The sequence below is a fragment of the Cyprinodon variegatus genome, unplaced genomic scaffold (assembly GCF_000732505.1).
Source record: "Cyprinodon variegatus isolate N-32 unplaced genomic scaffold, C_variegatus-1.0 Scaffold371, whole genome shotgun sequence".
Classification (NCBI taxonomy): domain Eukaryota; kingdom Metazoa; phylum Chordata; class Actinopteri; order Cyprinodontiformes; family Cyprinodontidae; genus Cyprinodon; species Cyprinodon variegatus.
In genome coordinates, this window is record NW_015150824.1 from 786976 (window position 1) to 806991 (window position 20016).

Sequence of the window (20016 nt, forward strand, 5' to 3'; positions counted from 1 at the left end):
GCCCCTCTCAAACCACCAAATCCAGACATTTGAATTGAGAAAGCTTCCTGGAGAGGTGGCGAAACGTCTTCAAATCTTGAAAACCAAGTCCAGTGGATATTTTTTGAATTTTTACGGAATGACTTTGACCTGGATGACTGAGAACCTTCATCAGCATCTAAAATGATCCTTTATTATTTGTGTTTTTGAGCACTGGAAATGATATGTTACTAAATATGAGGAAATTTGGATTTATTGGACCTTATATCTGTTATTCGGGTCACATGTATTTTTTTTCTTATTGCACTCTTGATTCAAGTTCGAGTGTTGGGATCAAAGGTGTGAGATTCACATTGTTCAAGATTTAAAAGGCTTAAATTTGCCCAAAGTCCCATGGAAAATGAACCTTTCCCTGCAATTGATGTGTTGCTCTAAAGGTGAATAGTTTGTGTTGTGGTTTGATTGTTTGTGTCTTATTTTCATATCAGCAGGGAGTAAATATTAAAAGATTTTTAATCTGCAAGCTTTGCTTTTTCTTGTTCCTTAAGTATAGCCAAAATCTTATTAAATTTGGTTTATATTATATAGCAATTAATAGATTTTAAAAACACTGAAATCTTTGTCTTTGATGCTTTGGTCTGGCAGCGTCTCTCCGAGCAGAACTGAACCACCTCCATGCTACGGCCGTTGAACATTTGAAGCAGCTCCACCTCAAAGAAAACAGTGCAGCTAAAAGAGAACTGGAGAAAGCAATGGAACACAGCCACCAGCAGGTAACTATAATCTGCAAAGGTCCCTGTTAAAACCTCCAAACTTTGTCTGGTGTTTTTTCTGAAAATCATTGATGGTGAAATAATCGGGGATCGGTTTCCTTGTATTGAGGTGATCAAGCCGTTGTTTTATTTTCTACAGGAACAGGAACTCCTGGTTCGCATCTCTGACCTTCAGGGAGAGTTGTGTTCCCGTAGCAACCGCATCACCGATCTGGACCACGAAATCCACTCTCTTAACGAGACTATCGACACTTTGACCAGAGAGCTGGAGTTGAAGGGCAAAGAGGTACTCAGAGTTCGCAGTGAAGCCAACCATCAGATAAGGTAAAAAAAAATGTGGAAGTTTCCATCAAGTAGTCTATTTTAGGTCGCACTTGAGGTATTAAGTACATCATATTAGCTGAGAAGTGACTGACCCAGTTTTTAAAATAGTAAAACTGAACGCAGCTCATAAGGGAATAACTGGAGAACTTGTGATTAAACAAAGGATCAGGAGAAGCGTTCATGCTTTGAAATTGCAGGTGTTAATTACAACAAAGCTGAGGAGCCATGAAACCTGCGAACAGACAAACAGGGATCTTTATGTGCAATCTTCTCATTCTCATGATGAATTATTTGGTTTTGAACCATCGCTCTTCAATAAGTCAGAGTTTAAATTGTCCCTGGTTTTGGGTTCACTGTTTTTTGAAAGTTTTTTGAATATGGAAAAGGAAATAAACCAGAAATCAAAGCAGCCTTTTAAAGGAGCAATAAGCTAAATTTCTCCTTGGTTGGCTGTCGCCCACTGTCTGTAAACCAAAGCTAGATGTTTGACAAGCAACGTTGTCTTATGGGCTTATTTGCAATGGATACATACACAGCAGGGAGAAGCTAAGCCCTGATTGGCTTGTATTCACATGGACCTACATGCACACACATAAACAAAAGACTGGATAATAACACAGGAGGGTAAAGGATGATGTGTGACATCTATATACTATATTCAATCCAAAATGATCCCCTTTGTTTTTTTACATCACTATTTTTTAATTCTTCCTATCTAAAATAATAATAATTATATATCGCTCCTTTAAGTACCTCCATTCTATTATTTTGAGCCCTCTGTAAATGTTCATCCTGGTTGACAACAAAGAAACATGCATTTGCCTTTGTTCAACTTGTCACCTATTTACTATTTTATGCAGCTTAAAAACAACTCTCCTACCTGCCATCAATTACAGTTAATCTGCTCTGCTCTAAATAAAGTGTTAGAAGTCCTCTTAGGATTTTCCTTGAAATTTGTTAACATGCAACATCAATATAAAGTAAATTGGATGGTGTTGTAAAAAAGGAATATTTTGGAAGTTGGATTAAAAGAAATATTTGCATAAATTCTAAAGATCTTAGTGGAACACCTCTAGTCTAGGGTTGGATGATGCATCATTGTCTGACAAAGATCAGATCTAAAGTTTGACTCCAAAACAGCACTAAACACAGTGACACATGATGGTGGCAGCGTCATGCTCTGGGATAGTTTTTGATCAGATAAAACTGAAATTTTTTATGAAAGTGGACATCATCAGCTCTAAATAGCAGTCACTTTGGATCCAAAAACTTCAGGTATCTGCTGAAGAGTAGAAAAGGTCCTGAAGATCTTTTTCCTTTGCAAATTTAGGGCTACTTATTTTATTTTATAGCGCTTTATAAGATTATCATGAATTTAGCTCAATAAAAAACCTCTGGTTGGGATGGGCAGTATGGATGAACAGAACCACTCTGTTTATTTTAACAACCAGACTGAGACTTTAAAAGAATATTGGAATAAGTGCTAAAAGGATATGTTGGATAAATATCACCCCTTCTTCTATCGTAAAGATCTTTTTATTAGCCTGTCCTCTAAAGAAGGAGGCTAAATATACAAACTGCATACAAACTTAACCATCCTTCAGTCATTCTGCCATATGTGATTGCAATGTTTTACTTAAATCAGAGACAGGCGAATTAATACCCTGACACGGTCGCCATGGTTACCAGCTCTTTAAGCTCTGAGGGACTCGATTCGCTTCAGCTCTTACAACACACTACAATCCAGCCAAATTCAGTTTGCAGCTGCACATCTGTTGTCGTCCAGTAACATTGAATAAAGCGCAGTAATGATTCCCCTGCTGTAATTTAGCTAAATTCGATTGACAAAAGTACCATCATGGTGCATAAGTCCCTATTATGATGTATAAGCTGGCATTTTTATGCACAGCTTGAGCATATCTGCACCTTATCTCTGGGGTAATGCTGAATTGTATCTCTGTGCCACAGAGCTCATGAACAGGATCTAATAAAGAGGCATGAGAGGGATCTGGATGAGATAAAGGTTGTTCATCACAGAGAGGTGCAGATTATGCTGGCTGACTTCAACAAAGCTCAGGAGGTGCTCAAAGACAAGATCTCTGCTCTGCAAATCCTGTAAGTCGAAATAACTATTCATCGTGGTGGTAACTTATCTTTTCACAATTACTTTATTTTTATTTTGAAGTGTATTTTTTGATATTTATTAGATTTTAGATCCCTGTATTTTTTGTATCCCTTTGCCATCTCCTTTGTTTGCAGGTTGGAGGGCACAGAGGAGAAGCTGAGAAACAGAGAGAGTCGACCAGAAGATCTGCATCTCATAGCGGAGCTCAGAGAGATGGTCACTGAAAGAGAAGCTCTGGTCAAAAAACTGGTTGTGAGTAAATCCTGCTGCTCCTACTCAGTCTGGATCGCTCTGAATTTGCTTTCATAGTTTACATGTGTGGATGAATAACAAAAAAAGGACACTTATGTTTAAATCTCTAAAGTGAGCAAAGTCTACTTTTATTTTTTTTATTTTTTTGAAGAGTTTTAAAAACAGGCACAAATTTCCACCATCTACGCATAGAAAAATAGGTTTATATGATAATTTATCCAGTGAAGTGGAGGCAGTTTAACAAAAGATCAGAGAGCTTACAAATTGAAAAACTAGTTTGCTGAAGGAGAGACTGTATTTGGTGGATGAGGAGAAATGTATTGAATCAATCTTTACTTAAGTGAAGTTGAACCATATTTCCTGGGAAGAAGCTTTTTGCAGTAAAAGTGCATTCTTTATCTTTGTTTCTCTGTCAAAATAAAGCTGTTATACATCCATTTAACATGTTTGGGGAGGAAATGATCAAATCAATGATGAATCCTCGAGTAGAGCAAAAACCCCACATTGTTATCCATATTTGGTAATGCCTCCCTCATTTTGTCTCCGAAACGCAATGTTTTCTATCCACTATTGGGATTTACTTTGTTTCATTAGGACAATATTGATACATTTTTTTTTTTTCTCTCTAAAATGAAAAACTTTCAATTATTTGTTTAAAAAAATTGACTGAATTAAAGATGCAGCCAAATCCACTTTATTATATAGCACATTTGATAAACAAATGTTTTCAAAGTGCTGCACTGTAATATAGACATATGTATTACAATGATATAGATAATAAAAAACACTTGGAAATAAAATTAAAAAAAGCTACTTAAAAAGCACAAAATGCATGTATTAATGTAGATTAGAAAACAAATACTCAAATGTTTAAATCAATCCCAAAGCAAACAGGCAGCCAGTGGAGAGATGCTAAAATGGGAGTAAAGTGCTAATGCTTTTTTTTCCCACTTGCTTTGTTCTAGTTAAAAGATGCTTTGTGGTGTTCTGGATTAACTTCAAGCACTAAATTTTTTTTGTAATGTATACCCACATAAAATGCATTGTTGTAGTCCAGACGGGTCAGAATAAAAGATTGCAATAGTTGCTCAAACATATTAAAATACCAAAAAGGTTTGACTTCAGCTTAAAAGGCGAAGGTGATAAAAGCTGGACTTAACAACTGCATCAACTCGAAATTTAACCTACGCACCATAATGACACCAAGGTTGGTGGCTGTAGAACGAAGATGTTGCAGGGGGCTCTCTTTTAGGAGGGGATCCATGTTGCCAAATACCATCACTTCCATTTTATTCTCATTTCGATTAAAAAAAATGATTAGGCAACCATGCTGTGATTTCACTTAGGCAGTGCAGTAGAGGTGTCAGTCGGGTTCTGCTATTTTTCTTCAGTTGCAGATAAATCTGGCAGTCATCAACATAAGAATTGTACAGTTTTTTTTTTTTTTTTTTTAATCAAGCTGCATGGGAGGATGTACCATAAAGCGCAAACAAGACCAGCACTAGAATTGAGCCCTGAGGGACCCCACAATTAATATGTCAACAGATGAGGTGGACAGAGTAACATCTCCCAGACAAGTAGGATCTGAACCATTTCAGGACACCCACATAGGTTCCTCGTCATGACTGAATCAAAGATATAATAAATGTTATTAAAATTTGCATAAAGAATTTGGAATAATAAGTCTCTATTTATTAAAAATGATAAAATAAAATGTAGGTACAGGCAGAAGAGCTTAGCAAATGGTTCTTTCAGCGGCCGTGCCAAAATCCCTCCTTCCAATCCTTTTAAGGGATTGCACTAATTGAAGTTCATAGGATGTCGTTTCATTTTAACCTGTTTTTATAGGATGACAAGAAGTTCTACCAGCTGGAGTTGGTGAATAGAGAGACGGGCTTCAGCAAGGTCTTCAATTCCAGTGCTAATGTTGGTGTCATCAACCCTCTTATCAAGGTGGGTGACCTCTATACCTTCCCTCATAGGTTGTCACCTAATTTCAGTAAATTCTCATCATAATTAGAAAAATTATGACAAAGCTCTTAACCATCACAGGTCAGCTACTGTTGCACGAAAGAACATGGAGCCAAAGTATGAAATAAGTCTGCAGTGATATTGGACATTTTTTTAATAACAGAGTTTATGGTGGAAAAATGAATGATTCTTCACAGAGATTCCTCGTCAACTACGCTCAACATTTAAGCTCATCATTCTTTTAACATCACATTTATAAACTATTTAGATTGGTTGCTTTGATATACTGAATTGTATCAGGTAAATAACAATTGAGCATTATAATATATCTACACACCACCTAAAAACTTTAGGTTTTTTGTGATGCAATAAATTGAAATCATAATAAATAAATCCTAAAATACTTCTTTTTACAAACCTGAGTTTTATCCTGTACAGTAGAAATTGGTTAAGCTTAAATCATTACATGAATCCCATAGATTTCACTAAAACTATAAACCTTACATGTGTACTCAGCTTATATTTAGAGGGAAAAGCTTCAAACATCTTACAACTTATTGTAGTATGACTCATTAAGGGGAGGTGGAATAAAAACAATGCTAAATAAATCTTATTAAATCCAAACCATTATCTTAAAAAAGTGACTCTCTTCAAAGCTACATAATAATAAGACATACATAGATATTGTAATAGGCAGCACTTATAATTTAAATACAAACCTGGACATGTTAGTGTTTTTATCTTGCAAGTTTTAACCCATTTGACATATTTTCTTTTTATTATTTACGGAATAATTTAACCTTATATTACCTCAAATTCCTAAAGTAGAAAGCTGTTTGAATGCTAAAAATAGGTATTTTCTTGCACCACACTTGATTTAGGTTTGTTACAAAATGAAAAATGATGCACAGCAGAAATCAAAAGCATTCATTTTGATTGCACAGTTAAATTTTTTATTATATATTTTTTTTCCAGTTTTTTTTTGTTTGAAATTATGAACTTTTATTCTAAAGGTCCTACATTTTCAAAACATTCTAACAATAACCTCAATCTAAGCTTGGCTCCAAAAGAACAAAAAATACATGTTTCACTGATTTCTTCTTTTTTGGTCCTGTTGTTTCCTGCAATAAACCTTAAACAGTGTCAAAGTCTGTTAAGTTATTTTTTCATGAGAATTTAGTTCAGCATTCAGTTTGTTGGTTGCATGCATTTAATATTTGCCACATCTCTTTAAAAAAATCTAAACTTACTTTTTTAAGCTGCTTAATTGACAATAAGATGCAATGTTTGACCAAGCTAGAGACCAGCACGGCAAGGCGTCTTTGCAAAGTTCTTCTACATGCTGCTGAAGCCCATGATTCTTTCTTCAAACTCCATTCGTCTAGTGCTAAATGACACTAAACGAGCCATTTTCACGGCTGCAGCCCACAAAGTCATCTCTGCAGCTCAGTCAGCATCTTTCTCACAAGTGTGGCACCATTTAAAAGGAAATTGACAGGTTTGTCAATAGTTTTAGTTTTTTTCCCCCAAGAAACAATCTTAGGGAAAATATCAGTTGAATGTAAATTTCTGTGCTTTGTCTACTAAGATTATTTAGCAGCCCCTAAGGAACGCTTCCGTCATACACAACCAACGCTGTCACAGTGAATCTTAGCATAATTACCCTCCATTGATCTGCACAGAATAAGGAAAGCTAGAATAATAGTCTATCTACATTGATTATGCTTCTGAAATATATTGGAATTGATCTGCATAAAACTGGAGATAGCCTGAACATTATTCTCCTACAGTGTCAGAAAAGTGGAAGATTAATTTCTTGATTTGGTCTTCACTGGGAAGAACAAATTGATTTTGTTTTGCTTCAAATCCAGCAGCCTTTGCAACACATTCTCACATCAAGTCTGTCATGTGCTCCCATATCTGCTTACCAAGCCGCTCATCATTCCTTTGTGTGTTTGCACACAGCTGTCATAGCCCATGCCATTCAGAAACATTAATGCCCTGATTCGGAGTTACAGCATCACCACCTCATCTTCTCATATTCTATCCTACTCACTCTGTGGGCTGTTTTTATTAGATGACATATGGATTCTCTTTTTTTTCAACTACACTCAGCAGCTTCATGTGAAGAATTAAGCTACGTTCCCACTAAAGGTCTTAATGTTCAAATCCTATTTATTTTAGGACTTAGGGTGTGTGTGTGTGTGTGTGTGGGTGGGTGTATCTTTTTCCAGTTTCACCATCAAATTGAGGACCAGTTGTTGCAAAGTGAGGACATTTTGCCGGTCCTCACATGCTATTTTGCTAATGGTTAGGTTTAGGGCTAAGTTCTCAATTGGATTAGGGTGAGGTATGCATTAGAAATAGTTCGGTTTAGGGTTAGTTTTAGGGTTAGGGCAAAGAAAGGGTTGAAAATGACTGAAAATCAATGGAAGTCAATGGGAGTCAACACATGGTCCTCACCACGACAGCAGAACAAGTATGTTTGAGCGTGTGTGCATGTGTGGTCGTTTGTATCATCTTTGAAATGTTGCCTACAGTTAGTTGCCAAAGTAGTTACCTACTTCGATGTTAACCTTGGCCTCCATGGGTAAAGTATAACAGTAAGAGCACTGCCACACACAACAATAAACACAGAGAAATAGTTTAATGTTTTTAATATAAAACAGAAGCCATGTATTGTGTCAGAGCATGCTGTGTGGGAAAACACACAAATAAAAGGAGAGTGGCACTCTGTTTTAGGGTAATCTGATATTTCAGAAGAGCAGCCTTTTGGGATGCAGAGGCAAGGCCAGCAATGGTGGGGCAGGGTTGTTATCAACTTTACTAAGACCAAGTTTGTTCTCAACTTTATCGTGTCTGCCTCTTTAAATTGTACATCTCAGCACCTGTTCTCACATCTCCATAACCAACAGACTTGCAACTTGCAGTCCACAGTGTATTTGACAGATCATCACATGCTTGCCAACACTGGCATGTAATTTTTGAAAGGGCACATATTCAGCATTAACTCACTACTGTAGAGGGCACTTTAGCACTTGTTTTGGCTCCTGAGAGAGAAGTTTAGCATGGACTTTGGTTCCCAAGGAGGCAGTTTTGGCTCCAAAGGCGGGACTTTAGCATTTTATGCTCCCGAGAGGATAGTTAAGCACAGTTTGCCTCCCAGGCGGACAGTTTTGCACACATTTTGGCTCCCAAGGGGGAAATTTAGCAATCATTTTGGCTCCCAAGGGGGCACTTTAGAGCACGTTTTAGACCCCTGAGAGGGTAGTTTAGCGCATATTTTCGATCCCAAGGGGGCATTTTGGCACACATTTTGGCTCCTGAGAGGGCAGTTTGTCATGCACTTTGGCTCCCCAGAGGAGACTTGAGCACAAGTTTGGGCTTCCAAAGGTTTATTAAACACTTGCTTTAACTCCCATGGAGGCAGTTTAGCATACGTTGTGGAACCCGAGAGGGCACTTTAACATGTGCTTTGATTCCCAATGAGGCAGTTTAGCATCCATTTTGGCTTTTAAGGAAGCACTTTTTTATTGACTTTTGCTTCCAAGAGGGCACTTTATCACCAGATTTGACTCCCAAAAGGGGCACTTTTGCATGTGCTTTGATTCGAAGGAAGGCAGTTTAACATGTTTTGGCTTCCGAGAGAGCAGTTTAGCATGTGTTTTGGCTCCTTAGAGGGCACTTTGTGTGCGTCTTGGCTCCCCAGAGGGTACTTTAGCAGACGTTTTGGCTTCGAAGAGGGTTCTTTAGCATGTGCTTTGATTCCAAGGAGGCAGTTTAGCACGCATTTCTGTCCCCAAGGAGGCACAACTTTTGTCTAATAGATCGTTTACTAGATTGCAGACTTGCATGAGCTGCACCTCTGCTATGAATTTCATTTAAATCCGTCCTCAGCTTTTCAAATAACCCTGCTAACAAACTACTAATCTAACCAAAAAACTTAATCAAACACAGAACCTCTAAAAGGCTCTATGTAGGTCGTTGAGGCTCTGCCATCACCATGTTCCACCTTAGAATTAGATGTTCTGGGTAACATTTAAAAAAAAAAACAAATCTGCCTCCTAAATTCTACTTTTTGTTTTTCTGTCATACTAAATATCTAAAGCCTTGTTCTTCCTCATATATAAACATGTCTTTGTAAATGAAATCGGTTCTTGCATAAGGACTTCTATTTTTTAATGCTAATGCATCAAAAAGTTATTTCTTATTTAACATTTGAGCAGCTTAAATTATGGATATACATTATATCCTGGTAGCAGCTGTTTGTATCATTTCAAAAAATGTTAAACTCTTGGAGGTGTTTTTAATTCCTTTTTGCTAGGATTTGATGAAGGGTCTGAATTTTTCTTTAAGGAAAACAACCTTCTCCAGTTGTACTATTATAATTCAGCCTACTGATTCATACTACTAACTTATAAATGTTGTGCTCATCACAGATGGCAGAAGGTTAAAATCTGCCTCTTCTCATTACACAGAGCTAATGAGCAGATAAGATAATGGATTACATTTTATGATAAGTGGAGCTGAAACAGTACAGATGTTGGAGGGGTTTGTACTAAAGTAAAAGCAGTGAAGAGGCAGCAACATTTGTCTTTTAACTAACTTTACTTACTAAGATTCAGAGCATCCATCCATCCAACATGGACTGAAAATATTTCTGCAAACATCTGGAAATTCCAGCTTCTGACATTACAGGATGTTGACATGAACAATTAGGAGACATTTTAAGTTGCACCGAGATCTGTCCCTAAATAAAGTCACTAAATATATTTCCAATATCTCAGACCAGGAAACATACTTTTATTTCTGATCTTATAAAGTATGATAATAATGGATTGATATATAAGTCGATTGTGTTTTGTTTCGAAGTTGATAATATTTTCTTCTGTTCTTATTTAACAGAAATATTCTTTTAAGATTCCTGTTTTTGTCTCCTTGTTCTATTGTGGATGTCTATGTCCTCTTGTTGATCTTTATAAAGATGCTGAAGAATTAGATCAGAGTTAAGTAAGCAAACACATCGTTCTCTCACTCATGAATGTTAGATTATTTTTGTGGAACGACAAAGAACCAGAGCTGGGAGTGTGCCTGATGCTTTAGAAAGCATTGGCAAAAAAGGGAAATATCCCATCTTTACCCATTTATTGAGAAGATGGAAGTGAGCTCAGAATGGAGGTTTCTGTTCGAACCAGAAATGTTTTAGCTGTTAAATCCATTCAAATCATCCTTTAACGCAAATCAGCTAGAGATAGCCAGCATTCATGTCTTGCCTTTCTGTGTGTCTGTAGTCAAAAACAGGCAGCCAATCAGATCAGCGCCTCACCAGCTTTCCTAGCCATTCAGCTCTCCGATTCGTCAGCCCTCCCACCATGAGCCACGAAGGCCAGGAAGAGGGCGGACGGGAGGCGGAGGAGGTAGGACCTGGAGGCCGCTTTGCGCTTCCTCACTCCCTCCTCCAGAGGTCCCTCCCAAGACCTAAGAAAGCCCTGTCACTGTTCAGCCCTCTTCCCCCTCCTTCTTCTTCTCTTCCTCTACCTCAGCATCCTCCTCTTCCTCATCATCCCCCACACCATCCCATGCCAAGCCTTGCTCCTCCTCATGCTCCTCAGGATCCTCTCGCGCAGCATCAGGGCCTTCAGCGCTGTGGGAGGTGAGAAACGATGTGAGTCCCTGCCGCCGCTGCAACAGTTCACTTTGATTTCACTGCAAACAGATGATGTGTTCACGTCTGCCGCCCGCTTGTCTGCATCACTTAAACCAATTTAGTTTGGATCTTCCTTCAATCCCCAAGCACTCCCTCTGCCCTGATATTTGCAACACAGGGGTTGTTTGTATTCACCACACAGTCTTATATTTTTTCACTTTTTTCCCCATTTAATTGTATTTTTTATGGATTTTATTAGATCAAGAAGAGCAGTGATGTCAAACATCATCCATCCATCTTTTCATTTGATAAATTGGGAAAAACTGTGTTGGCTTTTTAGAACAAAATCATAATAAAATACTTCAAATTTTGTGTTTTTAACAAAAAAAAAGCAATCTTCATGCACTTAATTTTCCACACCAGTTACATCCTTCAAGCCATAGCTTTCTGTTTTCTCATTACTCGGCATGCTTGTGAAGTTTTAAAACAAAGTTTCAGTGAAATGTAGTCCTTTGTGATCACACCGAGCGTTAAAGAGTGTGGCGAAACTTAATACGAGCCAGGCGGGGTTTTAAATGGGAATTTTTAATTTCTGCCTGGAGCCATCACAGAGTCTGGCTCTGATCGAGTCATTTCACACAACGCTGCAGCCTTTGCAGCCTGACTCCATTAGATCAGGGTCAATACACAAAAATAATGAATGCATAATCCCTTTTTGTGATCCACCTTGTTTTAACATCCCATTATTCACCCCCGCGCAAAAAAAACACCATCCATTTCACCGTCACACACAGTTTTACCTCACATCCTCACTTTCATCTCCATCTGCTGCTGGTTGCAAATAAATAAAAGAGAAGATAGGTGGAAAACTCAAAACTTTGCAAGTTCAGTTGGGTCTCAGTGGGACCTGATAGGGAGAAAACTGCACTGCGGCAACTTAGGAGGGGAAAAGTTTAAAGAAAGAAAGATAAGCAGTTGCTGTCTCCATCTTCAGTGGACGCAAAGCAAGCAGATGCTTAGAAGCATGATTAGAAATGACTGGAAGGTTTACCACCCAGGGGGGAATAAACTACAGCTGGATCAAAGAGTCTGTTTAAAACCTGAGGATCTATTCAAGAACATTGATCTGCATTTTTTTGGATCCTTATTACTGATCTTAAGCTCTCCGCGGATCTCCTTTTATGATTAATGTCACTGGTTCCTCTGCAATCACAACACACATGCCAAAAACGGTTGTTTTATGCATCTGTTATTTTCCTCCTCTTCATTTTAAGAACTGTTTTTCCTCTTTATTTCCTTCAGCCTTCCTGAAGCCAGCGCTCCAGCACCATCAAGGGGGATTGAGGTAGAAAAACGCAAAGAGTATATTCCAAAAGAGGAAGACTTGTTCTCTCTGTACTTCTCTTTCTGACTGGCAAAAAAAAAAAATACCCCAGTTCTGTCAAAAAAATGGGCAAATGTAATGGGACAGAGAGCTAGAGTTTGATATTGATCAAACTACTATTTGAGTCATTTGATGGATTGAGATATCAGGCATGCAGTCATCATCGCAGCATTTCATGCCTCCAGCTTGACTTCTTCTTCCGTAGGGCTTCCATGCTGAGCCTGAAGAAGAGAGACTAACCAGTGCTTCCTGTTTGTTAAGATTTCATAACTGCCTGAGGAGAGAGGATCCAAAACATTTCAAAAAGAGGTATCTCCTAGGTTACAGTGAAAAACAGATGTTTACATGCACTTTATATAAGGACTCTTTTTTTTCTTTCTTTCTTTTTTTAAACAACTTTAGCTGTTTTAAATAATTCGGATTCATTCCAGAAATACTTGTTTCATTTTCTACAAATTTAGAGATTTTCATCCCTTTCCTTAGTATTTGGTCAAAGCTTTTCAACTGCTGATTGGGTCAAATCTTTTGGAATTTTTGCCACAATCTTTTCACAATTGTGTTGAATGTTCTGTCCTATTTCTACAGATCACTAAAGATGTTTGTAAGTCAACTTGCTAATATACACATGGCTAAAGTCTCAGAGCATTAGTTTTGCAGTCCCTGGGCCATTTATTATTTTTTTTAAATCTAATTTTGTGGTATTTTTATAGTTATGAGGCATTTGGAAAACCAATGTTGTACCCAAACTTGGCTGATGTTTTAAATTTTGGTTCCTGTTTCCACTTAATGATCCTTTTTCAGTAACCTCTATATTATGAAATTTACGCCGCTTCCTTTTGCGGCAAAACTTCCCAAAAAAGTGCTGAAACCCCCGTAAATTGCATTTTCATGTGCGCGACAGTATCTTGGGTTTCTGCTAATTCTGAAAATGCATATTTTCACAATTGTGGTATTTCCGTTGAATAAAAAATTACAATTTCAGATGAATAACTTGTTCACGCCATAAATCGGAAATTAAGTTTATTGCCAAGTAGGTTTGCACTTCAAAGAAATTTTAACTATAGTTATATACGATATAAAACATACAATATGTAATGTGAAGCTATATAATATATACACAGTAGACTGTGTGTTAATGTAATGCAGGAGGTCTGGAGATGCTATGTTGTAGCTTCTAGGTCCTGAACAGGGGAGGGAGCGAGGCAGTGTCAGTGTCATGGGCCTTGTTGATAGGGCTGGTAGCGGATGGGAAGAAACTGTTCTTGTGGCGTGAGGTTTTGGTCCTGATAGACTCCTACCAGAGGGAATTGGCTGAAATAGATTGGGGTTTGGATGCGATGGGTCAGACATAATCTTCCCTCTATGCCTCAGAGTCCTGGAGGTGTACAGATCCTGGAGAGATGGAATATTGTGTCTGAATTCCTCAGCTGGTCATCCAAAATAAAAATTTCCCCTTATTATCTAACTGCACTTTTTATGTTACAGGTTTAAACAAATTACTTTCAAAATTATAGTGGGTTTGATAAAGTTCTAACAGTTCTAAGGGTCTAAGGGAATGGTAGGTCATTCAAAACGTAGCAGCACTAGCATGTTCCTTTACAACAGAGGTGGGCAATTTCACTTCCTGACGGCCGGTTTCCTGCAACTTTTAGCTGTTCCTTTGGTTCATCACACCTGAATCAAGTAAATAGATGATTCAGAGGACTGCAGAGGAACTGAATGTATACTGAGGAGGTAATTCAGCCATTCAATTCAGGTGTGTTGAACCAAGGATGGATCTAAAAGTTGCAGGATACCAGCCCTCAGGAACTGAAATTGGACACCCCTGCTTTACAAGCTCAAACATTTAATCTATAAACTGATCAATACTGCTAGTCACTGAACTGCTATCTAGTTGTATTACCAGTTTTAGTTGTGAATCACAGATTGGTTATTGATTAAGTGAAAACTTTTATAATCTCTGGAAACGATTAAATAGGCTCGATACCATATTGTGAGATAGATTCCCAGACCATGATGGCTACGCCACCATACATCTCATTATTTGGAGGTCATCCAGGAAAATGTCTGCAACTCCTACTCCATAAAAAATAAATCTTGTCTTCAAGAACTGACATTTAGGCTACTTCATGTGTCTTGTAATTTTAACTGTGGCGACTTCCTGACTTTACTTTAGCCTTTCCTCACAGGTAACTGTAGGGTGTCTTTACTTTCTGCTCTTCTTTATATGATTTTCTATTCTTCTGGTTAATGTTTGGTGCAACTTATTTTGCTCATTTGTGACCTTCAATGTTAAAAGGTTTTAAGTATATTTCACAGAACAAACGGTGCCACTGTTTATTTAAACCTACACAGAATCAGCTACTTTCATGCTATGATTGATCTGCTGCTTTTCATTTACTTTATTGCTCCTTTTAGTAATTATTCTGCTATGTGGAGGTATCATTTATACCAAAATGTTTGAATATGTTTTGTCACATGATTTTGAATTCTGCTCATGTGTGTTACTGTTGCCAATTATGTTGGTTCTGGTTGTGCTTTTTGGCCTCTGCAGTTAAAAACGCACCAGCATGAACAAGGAAATCAAAGCCCAACTTTAGCTTCCTGTCCCAGTACTTTGTCTTTGTACATAAAGTACGTGTATGAAATTAATTTTTTCTAAATGTCCAAGCTACTGGAGGGGCGGGGGTTTGGTTTAGTTTGTGGCGCCACAACAGTCTCAGGAGGAGAAACACACAGATCGGCTAAACTAAGCTCCCCCAGTGCTTTTATTCTCACACTATTTATTAAAAGAAACAAAGCTACTGTTTTTCCTGTGGTCTGCTTGATACACCTCAGGAGCACAGAGATAAAGATGAAGAGTTTCGCCAGTTTGACCCGATTGATTTTGTTTTTTAATATTTAATGCCAAGGAGAGTTTAGTCTAAGTTTAATTACAGATTCAATGTTGGTGTCAGGGCCTGAACTCCTCTGCTTGGGTCTCTGGCTGTGAGGGCAGACCACAGAGCATGTGAAAACAGAAACGCTCATGCTGCTCTCATTCACTTCAGATATCACATCTTTACAGTGCACTGTCCAATTTTTTTATTTTTAAAACAAAAGTTTACATATTTATCGTCCTGATAACCTTCGGGCATCTCAAGTTTTTCTTTCAAAGCTGCATGCTCATCTTCAACCTCATCGGTTTGTTCTCAGAAAGTCAGTTTAAGAGCCCGAAACATTAACAGTTTATTTCAATCCAGTGAGCACTCGTCTTCCTTTACAGAAGAAGGGGAGACTGCAGGCTTTCAGGAAGTGTTTGAACTCTTACAGCTTAAGCAAGGCTTTGCAAACAGCAGAATATAATACAATAACAATTTTGGCCTAATTTTTTTTCTTTGTTTGAAACCACGATCAGACTGAAGAAAGGCAGTTACATGAGAAAATCCTTACATCTTTCACTGGGATAACATTTAGTTCACATTTTGTTATTTGACACCCTAAAAGGTATGTTCACATCACTGGAACCGGTTTGACATCCATGATGTAGAGGCTGGATCTGGAGTGAAAGTGAGCGAGGCGAGGGTGGCGACTTTTGGGAGGGAAATGGGACCATTTTGGCAAATTTAACAAAATTTAATCACCTTCATCCTTGTGTGTGAAATAAGTGCTACAGCAGTTGAAAAATCTGAATTTTAGTTTAGATTTGCATCTCAAAATCCAGTCAGGGACTAGATTAACTTTTTTTTTTTTTTATTAAAAATGAAAGATGGAGAAAATAATGTTTCCAAAAAAATTAAGTGGAAATACTCTCAAGAGAGTTGATCTACAGCTGCACTTCTCCGCTCTAGTGTGCTGATTCCCCAGGCGGATCCTCTGATCTCCTGCTGTGGTTCCTTTATTCCAGAGGCTCCCATGGCTGGCAGCATGGTCCCAATTCTGTTTTTTTTTTTCTCTGCCGGTGTTCTCGTACTGATTTCCCTAAATCTCTGTTGTAGGGTTGATTCGTCTCCCAATGTAGGACTGAGTCATAGATAGGCAGAAGTACTGCTGAAGGCAACCGTCATCCAGCTGTAGTCTGGGGGTTGGTGCTGGTTCCTTTTTTCTGGGAATCTGGTGAACCTAGGAACACCAAAAGCTTTGTTTGGCTTTCAAAAGTAAAAAAACAAAAAAAAAACTGCCAATCGCTTTGTAAATCCAGGTCTGCCACACTCCATGAACTAAGAGTCTTCGCCTGCTGAGCCAATTGACGTGCTGGGTGAAATGCTTTGGCTGGCCAGGTTTCACGTTTGGTGTGAACACACCTTTTATTAATGTTTGTGTGTCTTTTTTGGCTTATCTTCTTGACACACCAACTTATGACTCTGTTTTCCCATAGAAAAAAACCCAAATAAAACCTCAGATTAAAAAAAAAATGCTACAGTCAGTAGAGGAGCCACAGGCCCACAGCATCACTAACCCCCCTCTGTTAGCATCAAGTGCCTCGCCATAAGCTTCATGTTGCACATTTGCTGCTAGAGGCTCCATCTTCTGACTTAAACACAACAGCAGAAACAAAGTCTTCCAGATAAAGATTTTGTTTCCTGAATGCATCCCCAAAAGCAAACTGCCGCTCTGGAGTTACTACTGAATTGAAGAAATTATTTTACCATCATTCTCACTCGGTAGTAAATTTGTTTATAGTTGCTCTGAATGTAACTATGGGCAAATTTAGGAATGGTAGTTATGTTCTTAATTTTTCTCACTGCAAAAATGATCTCAAAATGAGTAAAAATGTCTTAAATTAAGGGTATTTACCCTTAATTTGAGCAGGTAAATAAGATGATTTGCCAATGGAATTAGTATTTTTACTTAGAAATAGGGTATCTAGATATTATGCATTTGAAATAAGACAATGCAATTATTTTTTTTTATTTTAAGTGTAAATTGTGTTGTTCCATTGGCAAAGTGTTTCACTTAAATCCTTAATTCAAGAAAAAATGCCTTATGACTTATTTAGATTTAATTTTTTTGCAGTGCAAAAAAGGTAGACAGAATAACTGGCTTTCCAGCCTCACTGGAACGACGTGTTCTCTCATTTCCCCTTTTGAAGAGTTGCTTAGTTGCAACATTTACAACCCAGAGAAACAAAAATCAGCTTTCCCCTCTCATAATTGCAGCTTCTTGATTTTCTTTTTTTCAAAGAGTACTTTTAGGCGATTATTGTCTTTATTTATTTATTTATTTATTTTTTTTATAGGCAGACAGGTAGGGGAAGACATGCAGTAAAGGTCACCATGGGTCGTGTGCATAACTTCTGCAACATCCACGTCCAGCTTATGGATTTTCTAACCTTTTTTTTAAGGTTTTTACACATTTCACTTATGGTGCCAATAAATGCAGACATAACATTTATCTATTTGGTCTAAAATTTGAGTTCAACACTTCCTGAAAGAAGTTACATATTATAAAAGAGCTAAAATTATTTAATTGTAAATATTTTTCTGTAAAAAGGAAGAAGCAAAGGCGAGTTGAGGGGACCTTTATGGGATTAAGGTCCATATACTCTGAACCACAGCTGGTTCATTGCTCCATGCACACTGTGAAGTTTAAATTAATTTAATAACTATATGAAATATGGGCATTTTATCTTAGATATCTGCTCTCGACAGTGCAGAAGACTTTAATTTTATAGCTTGATATATTTATCTCACAATCACATTCAGTTCTTGTTTGTAATTTTTCTTTTTAAGAGTTGAAACCTGCAATGTTTATAATGCACTGGTATATTTGACGTTTTAAAAAACAAGCTTTATTTTATTTTTTTAACTCCTGTTTTTTATGGTTTAAATGGTTGAACATTGACAGAAATGACACCGATACAATTATTTAACTGAACTAAAAGTGGTTTGAAATTAAATGTAAAACTCATAATTACATATCTGTCATGCCCGTTTTTGAAGTAAACACATTACAGTTATAACAATATTTATATTTATATCACTTCTGTTGTATGTTATGGAACAATAAAATTCTGATTGTGAGAAAAAAACAGTTTGTGCTTTTTTTAGTCAAGATTTTGCGGCTTTTTTATTAATTTGATATAAAAAAAAATCCTAAAATTGAAAAATAAGCCATTATGATGAAGTGGTGCCTTTGAGAACATTGTGCAACATGACCTTCACATGAAATAATAATAATAATGTTTTTGTGGAAAATATGTAAAAGAAAAATTTAAAGATCAATGCCAATGTATTATTTTTTTAAAAGGTTGTGATTGGTTGAAAGATGCACATTCTTTAGTTTTCTCTTCGATAAAACATATTTAAAAAAAGACTTTTTAAAAGTCTTTTTTAACATTTATAATCTTCCAAAGTACTTATTTCCCACTGGGTTGCCCCGATCATCTTTCTCATTAGTTAATATTTTAGCCTGTCCAAATGTTTAGTTTCCTTTCTTGCTCCCAGGTCGTCTCTAATGATTTCTTCTCACCCATTCATCCTCTGTGGGGCGAGAGGTGCGGTGCAGGTTTGCATCCATCAAAGGAAGACATGGAGCCAAGCAGAACAATGGAGATGCACACATTTCCAATGAAGGGGTTAGACCTAATGGTCATAATTTTTTTGTTAATTAACTACGTTTTTATTTTTTTGTGGATAATCTAGTTCATTTGTAGTTTATTTATTCTACTTTATTGTTTGGTGTCTGTTTTCAAATTATATTTCTTGGTTATTTAGTTATGTGTCTTTGTTTCTGATAAGTTTTGATCAATTTGACTGAATTAAGTTTCTAAATAGGCTGTCAATAGTAGGACCAGCATGTACTGTATCTGATTGAAGAAGGGGAGTAAACGGGGGGAACCAAACCTGGGATTCAAACCTAAGACCTGCTTGCTTCGAGGCACTCTTCTGATCCAGAGGTTTTAATGACCTTTGATAAACACTGATTTTGCATATTATGAAATTTCTGTGTTGTCCCACTAATGATCTAGTATATATATATATATATATATATATATATATATATATATTTTCTGTTGGAGGAACTTGATGTTTTATTACAGATGTCCTGAGATTTTACTCCCTTGGTATAGAGACGTCACACAGATTCATGCCTCCACCTTTATGCCTAAATAAGCATGAGGTACTCCATGTGAGGTATTCCATAGAGCAGGTACCATCGCTTCTAGCTGAAACCCAGGTAAAAAAAAAAACATACAACTCAAATTCTAAATCAGTGTTTATTCAGTTTTTTAAAAGTTTGGAAATCAGAGTTGTCTTACAAACATTGAAGTAGGGACATTAAAACATTTTCTCGTTCTTTAGGAAAGTCATGTTGGTATGAAAAGCTGAATTTATATAACATTATTATCATGCGAGTTAAGGATTTAACTTCTTTACTTTTTCTGCAAAATGAATCCCCAATTTTGTATATTTGGAAACTTTTTGCAATAAAATGAGGACTATTAAACACAAAAATATGTACAGACATTTTTTTAAATAGTCCTTTTTTAAATTTCTGCATTTTTTGCCCAAAACACATTTTAAAAACATCCAACTTGCTGAAATAACAATTTATATTTGAAAATTTCAACTTCCATGAC

The 20016-nt window shown here is 37.0% G+C and overlaps 1 protein-coding gene across 7 annotated transcripts in view; it reads left to right on the forward strand.

Annotated features, from left to right (window-relative positions):
- Positions 1 to 16091, forward strand: part of LOC107092234 (protein FAM184A-like) — a 66150-nt gene extending 50059 nt beyond the window's left edge. For 4 of the 7 annotated variants that reach the window (XM_015386575.1, XM_015386579.1, XM_015386580.1 and 1 more), the window contains 7 exons: positions 625 to 752; positions 892 to 1076; positions 3045 to 3191; positions 3336 to 3453; positions 5302 to 5406; positions 10716 to 11077; positions 12374 to 16091. In XM_015386575.1, coding sequence (XP_015242061.1) covers positions 625 to 752; positions 892 to 1076; positions 3045 to 3191; positions 3336 to 3453; positions 5302 to 5406; positions 10716 to 11077; positions 12374 to 12482 — 1154 coding nt within the window. In that variant the 3' untranslated portion in view covers positions 12483 to 16091. Of the gene's footprint in view, positions 1 to 624; positions 753 to 891; positions 1077 to 3044; positions 3192 to 3335; positions 3454 to 5301; positions 5407 to 10715; positions 11090 to 12373 lie in introns of all 7 variants that reach the window. The other 3 variants (XM_015386578.1, XM_015386577.1, XM_015386582.1) reach the window with 3 other exon arrangements.
- Positions 16092 to 20016: the final 3925 nt, after the last annotated feature.